Raw genomic sequence first — 8,272 nt, 5'->3', positions numbered from 1 at the left:
TTTAACTAAAAAACAACAAGAAAAGAAGAGGCAATGTATAGCCAAAGGAAATGAAATGAAAGTATTACTCAGTACGCCACAATTAAAAAGATTGCAAAATGCAAGAAAGAAAACACACAGTGGTGGATTCATATTCAGCATTCCAGCTATCCTGCCTGCATTGGGGGCAGTTAGGAGCTTGGCTGGGGGTAGTGCTGCTATTGCCAAAACTGTAATTGATTCGAAAAGAAATAAGGTAGAACTAGAAGAGCAAAAACGTCATAATCTTGCCATGGAGAAAAATAGGCAAAGGTGTGAAGTCTAGAGCACTCAGAAAATTAAAAAAAAGAAGAAGAAGCTCTTACCAACCAAGATATTGAATATTTAATTAAAATATTCCCCATCTAGTGGTTGCATGACCTTGTAGTTGGTGGTGGGGCTTGCGTACTCTGATGATCTACTAGGCTATATCAGCGGTAGCATAGCTACTGGTAGGGTCTCCCATGCTGGGCAGGCTAGTGGTAAAGAGTCAGACTAAGAAGCAACCTACTGGTCAACGACTCCAATGGCGGAAGAAGATGGATGGCCATCTCAACGGCGAAGGAGGCGAAAGAACCAGGAATCAGGAGGAGTAACACCTCCTTTTAAAAAACCTTGGGCCAGCTGGCACCGGCTGGTAGTACCTTGTAAGGGCCCCTTGCCAGGGTTACGGTGAAGACCTCAACGGCAACTATGGCGGAGAAGGAGACCTTTGGAACGGCATAGCTGGCGGAAGAGGCACTCATTCTCATTGAGTATAAATATGAGAAAAGGCGACTGTCTTGTGGAGGAGGGATCCTAAAAGACTAGGGGAAAATACCCCGACAGAAAATTAGCCTGCTTGGAGGCTCTGGTGGCAGCCCCATCACCAAGATCGGGTGCTGTGGGCCAATAACCCGCACTCTTTAAATCACACTATTAAAGAAACATCAACAAGAGGAAGCCGAACTGATTCTAAGACGACGACATTTGGACTGAAAAGGACAACGAGAATTGGAATATGGAATGTAAGAACCCTGCGGGAGAGTGGAAAACTACGGCAGGCAGTGGCCTGCATGAAGAGCTATTGTCTGAGCATCCTAGGTATAAGTGAAGTCAGATGGCCAGAGTTTGAAGAGGTAAATACCCATGAAGGAGTTACATTCATATATTCTGGAAGACCTGAGGGTGAAGGTGTGAGCCGTGATGATGTGGGTATATTGATGGACAAGGAAGCAAAAAGGAGCCTTATTCAATGGTATCCAGTGTCTGCGAGGATAATTGTGGCACATTTCAAAACCAATATCAGAAACATCGTTATGATCCAGTGTTATGCACCCACAGAAGTAGCAGAGCCTGAAGATAAACAAGAGTTTTATAGACAGCTCAATGAAACAATAAAGAAGCAAAAAAGGAAGGATATCATAATAATTGGAGGAGATTTAAACGCAAAGCTTGGGCATGACAACGAAGGCCTTGAGCATGTCATGGGTAAACATGGTTTAGGAGAGCGAAATGAGAATGGACAACTTTTTGTGAACTTTTGTGCTAGCCATGAATTAGTTATTGGTGGTACTATATTTCCTCACAAGAAATGCCATAAGGTAACGTGGGTATCACCAGACCATAGAACAGAAAACCAGATAGACCACGTGGCAATTGGACGGAGGTGGCGACGTTCGCTACAGGATGTAAGAAACAAGAGAGGTGCAGACATTGGGAGTGATCATCATTTGGTAGTGGCTAACTTTAAAATGAAAATTCAAGCTCAGAAGAAGAGAATGGAACAGACAAGGAAGCGGTATGATGTTAGTAAGTTGAAGGATAAGAATCTCCAGGAAACCTTCAGGATTGAACTGAGAAATCGGTTCCAAGTATTGACCGATGAAAGTGAGCAGAATGAAACAATTGAAAGAGAATGGACAAAAATTCGATCTGCTTTCGCAGAAGTAAGTGAAAAGGTTCTGGGCTTCAAGGATAGGAGGAAAAAAGATTGGATGTCTCTGCAGACCTGGGAAAGGATTAATGAGCGAAAAGTAATTAAGGAGGCAATGAACTCAAGCAGGACAAGGGCAAGGAAGGCAGAATTGCAAACAAAGTATACAGAGAAGGATCGAGAAGTAAAGAGTAGTGTTCGTAGGGATCAAAGAAATTGGGTAGACAATCTGTCTCAGCAGGCGGAGGTAGCAGCAAAAAAGAGGAATCTTAAAGAACTATACAACATCACAAAAGTTCTGTCAAGGAAACAGATGCAGAGAAATCGACCAGTGAGAAGTAAGGATGGTACCCTCCTTACGAATATTGAGGACCAACTGAAACGTTGGAAGGAGCACTTCTCTGCAACCCTTAATCGCTCTGTGGATGCTCAGATAGACCAGGGGGAAGAGGAAGATGATAATGATGGTGATGTTGGCCCCAGTGTAAGAATTAGAACGGATGTTCCAACAGTAGGAGAGATTAAACAGGCTCTGAGAGAGGTACGTAATTGTAAAGCAGCTGGTGTCGACAACATACCACCGGAAGTGCTGAAAAGTGATATAAACACCACAGCAAATATGTTGCAGCCCTTATTTGAGAAGATATGGATAGAGGGAGTGATGCCTAAGGACTGGAGGAGTGGCCTGTTGGTGAAGCTACCGAAAAAAGGGGATACATCAAAGTGCGACAACTGGAGAGGTATAGCACTTCTCTCCATTCCGAGTAAGATCTTCACTAGAGTTATCCTAAACAGAATTAAGGAGCATGTTAACTTGAGACTCAGAAGAGAACAGGCAGGGTTTCGACCAAATCGCTCCTGTATTGATCAAATTAACACCTTGCGGATAATTTTGGAACAATGTATAGAATGGTCATCTCGTCTCTATACAGTTTTCGTTGACTTCGAGAAAGCATTTGACTCGGTCAACAAAAATGCAATGTGGAAGGAAGTGAAACGATATGGAGTGCCAACAAAAATTCTTGATCTTATCCGAGAAACTTATCGTGATTATACATGTAGAGTTATACATGAAGGCCGTGTATCTGAACCAATAGATGTGCAGTCTGGAGTGAGGCAAGGTTGTATATTATCACCTACAATGTTCCTGATCGTGATCGATGCAGTGATGCGAAATGTAATAGGAGGGAAAAGACGTGGTATCCAATGGGGATTGAATAACCTTGATTTTGCACACGATTTGTGCTTCTTATCTGAAGCACATGGTGATATGCAAACAAAACTAGCAGATCTGATAGAAAGTGCAAAAAAAGTAGGATTTGTGATTAACTCCAAGAAGACCAAGGCACTGAGGATTAACTCCACAAAAACAGACCCGTTTAATATTGGTGAAGAGATTATTGAAAATGTGGATAGCTTTACTTACCTGGGTAGTGTGGTGGCAAAAGACGGAGGGGCTGCACAGGATGTTTCTCAACGAATCCAAAAAGCAAATGGCACTTTTGTGAAGGTCTATCCAGTATGGAAAAACAAGAAGATATCTATGAAGACCAAACTTCGTATTTTTCGAAGTAATGTTAAGTCTGTACTGTTGTATGGGTCTGAGACATGGAAAGTAACAAAAACGATTACCTCTAAATTACAGACCTTCATCAATCGCTGCCTGAGAAAAATTTTGAATATCTTTTGGCCAGAAGTGATTCAAAACCAAGAACTTTGGAGAAAATCTGGAGAAACCAATGTGTCGATACAAATAAAGCAGCGAAAATGGAATTGGATAGGGCATACGTTGAGGAAGGAAAATGAGGCTGTCGAGAGAGAGGCACTAGACTGGAACCCGCAGGGAAGAAGGAAAAGAGGGAGGCCTAGACAGACGTGGCGAAGATCTGTTCACGCTGAGGCCTTGGAGGAAGGAAAGAGCTGGAATGCAGTGAAGAGAATTGCCGTCAGTAGGACCAGGTGGAGATGCTTTGTTGGTGCCCTATGTTCCACAGGGAACAACAGGAATTAAGTCAAAGTCAATTAAAATATTGATAATTAAACACTTCAGGGTTTTTTTTATGTCTCATTCTCTCCCTAAAGGTAGTCCTCACTCTCGAGAATGTGGCGTGCTGAATTTGGACAAGTCCAAAAACGTTGGTACTCACTGGATATGCTATTATAAATAAATTAACAATGCTTTCATTTTCGATTCTTTCGGAGGGGTACCCCCTACAGAATTAATTAGATACTTGAAACATGTTAAAATTTATTACAACGACGATCGTATTCAAGATTTCGATCAAATTATATGTGGCCATGTTTGCATTACGATGCTCAGAATTTTAAATAAAATACCAAACATCAAATTAAAAGATTTTCAAAAAGCTGTATTATATATTAAATATGGGAATTTTTCATCTCTCCAGCGAGACTTCGGTTTTGAAACTACATCTTCACGATGATATTATCTATCCAAAATCCATAGCTCTAAGAGCATTCTACAGTATGTATCTGATTCCGAATGTAACTACCTACAACAATACTATATTAGTAGGTAATGAAAAAATAATTATTCCTCCTGGACAGTATAACTTATCTACTTTACAATTTGAACTTCCAACCACTGTCTTGCTTTCTCAAAATTCTGTAACACACAGAGTAGAGATTGTAACTACCAATGAAACAGTGGACTTATCTACCATTGGAGAACTTTTAGGATTTGAGAACAATAGCAAATTAGAACCAGGTATTAGGCACATAGGTAAATTTATACCAAAATTCTTAGCTATTGAGACATTGAAGATTCACTGTAATATTGCCAAAGGTATGATTATCAAAGCAGAAGAAAATTCGATTGGCAGTCACAAGGAGACAGGTATCATTGCAACATTTAAACCGAATTCGGAATTTATGGAACCTATTTTCTATTCCCCAATCCCACCAGTCTATTTCCCTGTTTCTATTGATAAAGTTAATTACATAGAAATAACTATTACAAATGAGAAAAATGAGGTCATCGATTTTGCCGGTGCTAATAGCACTGCGATAATAGAAATTAATATTTAAAATATATAAATAAATACCAAGATGGAAAATATTGAGAGTTGTGAATTACAGTCCTTCCCTCCAAACAGGAGGACATTTGCAAATTTGAATCAGCCCAACAAAGAGATACAGTATGACATCACGGTAGGGGACGGTTTCATTCATCCACATAGATCTGATCTGTATATAAAATTTGATATTGTAAAACAAAGTAATGGTGAAGAATATCCCCTCCCTGGGGCTAATAGAAAACTTATAGATAATTTTGTTCCATTCTTATTTTCTCAAATTGAAGTCAGAAAGCATGGTACAGTGATTGACAGGATTGATTGCCCTGGAATTACATCCACTACAGTGGGGACATTGAAACTGTCCAAATCAGAGAGTGCATATTATAAAATTGGGGGGTTCGAAGCTGGAACAAAAATTCAAGCAACAAGTCACACAGTACTGTTCCCTATGATATTGCTATTTGGATTTTTCTCTGATTATAAAGAAATTATGTGGAAAGGTGGTTTGAGTGTCATATTTCGCAGAGCACCCAATGATCATAATGCCATCATGAGATACAAAACTTTAAATGCAGATGGAACAGCTAATGAGTCTAGTTTACCCGAAGCTGCGAAATGTGTGATCCAGTCTATGAAGTTGCGAATGCCTATAGTTGAATATGAATCGAATTATGCTTTCAAATAGAAAGCCAACATTTTGAAAAAATCCTCAAATTCCGATTCAGTTTTATACTTATCAATGCATTCAGAAGTCTGTGGAGGGTAAATTGTTTGAATTTGATGTGACTAATCAGTTCCAATCTTTGCAATATGACATGCCAGAGTTTGTAGCTGTGCTGTTTCAGACAGGGAGAGATGACAATCATGAAAAAGATAGCAGCCAGTTTGATAATTGTACAGTTAAAAATGTGTATCTATAGAATGGCAGAAATGAAGTATTTCCTCGTGAAAATTACAATTTAAACATTACAGAACAAGATTATTTAAAATTATATGAAGCTTATAGTGCATTTAAAAGAGTAACTGAAGGTAACATAGACATATATTATAATCCAGATGAGCTCATAATTCACAGACCAATGTTTTTAATCAATGCGCAAGAAGAAAATTAGTAGTTATAAATGATCGAACTAATATAAAATTGATATGTGAATTTCATGAAACTCTTCCGGAAAATACTACATGCAGTGCAATTTTAATTGTGGAGAAATCATATATTTATGATGTTAAAAATGAAAGAGTGATAGAAAAATGTTAATAGTATAGTAGAGAATAACATATAAAAAAATAGACTACATGTAGATTTTTTTTTGTTATTTTCAAAATTTTAGTTTATGTTAGGTTTATTTTTTTTCACATGTGCTGACTGCAATTATTATTAACTTCTAAACTAAAGTGCCCCCAAGGCAAAGTATGGATTCCACACTTGAGAATACACCTCTTGTCGTCGTGTGGATCGAGGGCTACTTTTTTTATTAATTCTTTTTAATTTCATGGTTTGAGCTTTGTATTCTATTATCCTCTCGAAGTATCCTCGACTGTGAAGAAAGACAACAAACATAATCCTGGAATGTTAGTTTGTTTTCCACAGTATCTTTGCACGTTCTTTCTGCTTAGTAGTATGATTTGACCTATTACTGGCTCGATAAATGATGAGCCCCCCTCAAGCAGATTTGGCTACACGTAAAACAAGCTCAACATGCCCATATGAGCTTTTTGCTCAAGTGTGGAACCCTGTCTAATCCAAGATTTTTGTAAAAATGCCCTCGGGAAGTTCCTGTGAAATGATGAGCCCCCTCAGATTGATTTGTCCACACTTACAAAAGGCACTTCTGTCAGATTCTTGTCCATAATCCTGTCAAAAATATGCCCCTCTTGATATTTTTTTTGCCCACGCCTAAAACTAAGCCAAGATACACACACACACACACACACACACACACCCACACATATTTACTTCTGGTTTAAGTTCAATTGGACACCAGCCTCAACTCATATATCTAGTACTAAGACAATCTAATATGCAGAAATCTTCTAGAATTGCTCTGTGACTCTCTCATTTCTTACATCATAAATATATGATTTTTCCCCTATAAGAATAACACTACATATAGTGTCATCAGGGAGTGTATCGTGGAATTCACAGATAATTTTAATGTTTGTCCTGTCATTAACCACAACTTGATTCCCTTTTGAAGTGTTGATGACAAACATGGGTCTCTGTGCTTTGAATTCATCTGGTGTGTAATACATGTCAGTATTGCCAGTAGTGACCCTTTTGTATGCTGTAAATGCTTCATATAATTTAAGAAAATCATCCTTGGACATGTATAAATTATAATTTTCTCTAGGGAATACCTCATTTCTGCCATTTTTAAGATATATGTTCTTGATGTTGCAGTTATCAAATCTACTTGAATTTTTTTCCTGATTATTGTGTCTTCCAGTCTGAAACAATACCACCACAAAATCCGGCATGTCTTATTGTATACTGGAGAATGAATTTGTAGCATCAAACTCATAATAAGTACCAGCGGCAGGCTTCTGTACACATTGATATGTATAAAATTGTAAAGGAAACTGTGGATTTTTTATTATATCTGCTTTGTATTTAAGAGCATAACTGGCTTCATATTCAACAACCGGGATTCTTAGCTCCATAGTCTGAATAATGCATTTGCCTTCATCAGGTAGGGTATTGGGCAGAGCTTCCCCTGTAGAGTTTAATGAACTGTACCTCATCAAAGCATTATTATCATTGGCAGCTCTTCTAAATGTGATTCTTAAACCACCCTTCCACATAATATCTTTGTAATCTGAGAAGAATCCTGGCAACAGGCGCATCGGAAACAGCACTGTGTGGCTCTTAGATATAATTTTATCACCAGCCTCAAATCCACCTATTTTGTAGTAAGAAGCCTCGGTTTGGATAATTTTAGTGTGGCCAAAGCTGTGGAGGTAATGCCGGGATATAACAACACCATGCTTTCTGATCTCAATTTCAGAGAACAGATGCGGCACAAAATTGTCTACCAATCTTATATTTGAATTTGCCGGATAATCTGTTCCATCGAGCTTTACAACATCAAATTTGATGTATAGATCTGCTCTGTGGGGGTGTATAAAGCCATTACCTACATCAAGATCAACCTCAATCTCTGTGTTGGGTTGATTTAAATTTGCAAATGTCCTCCTGTTTGGGGGGAATGATTGTAGCTCATAACTCTCAATATTTTCCATTTTTCTTTTGTATGTATTTTTATTTAAATATTAATCTCTATGATTGCAGTTGTTGTGGCTC

The 8,272-nt window shown here is 38.4% G+C and overlaps 1 protein-coding gene across 1 annotated transcript in view; it reads left to right on the top strand.

Annotated features, from left to right (window-relative positions):
• Positions 1–1,073: 1,073 nt before the first annotated feature.
• The window catches only part of LOC145983270 (uncharacterized), a 30,249-nt gene continuing 23,050 nt past the window's right edge, over positions 1,074–8,272 (top strand). Inside the window, exon 1 of the mRNA XM_083116432.1 lies at positions 1,074–2,673. Within this exon, the coding sequence (XP_082972558.1) occupies positions 1,074–2,673 (1,600 nt within the window). The remainder of the gene's footprint in view (positions 2,674–8,272) is intronic.

The sequence above is a fragment of the Lepisma saccharinum genome, chromosome 2 (assembly GCF_977018435.1).
Source record: "Lepisma saccharinum chromosome 2, izLepSacc3.1, whole genome shotgun sequence".
NCBI classification, from domain to species: Eukaryota; Metazoa; Arthropoda; class Insecta; order Zygentoma; family Lepismatidae; genus Lepisma; species Lepisma saccharinum.
The sequence above is the reverse complement of the archived record's forward strand: the minus strand, read 5'-3'. Positions and strand labels throughout refer to the sequence as shown.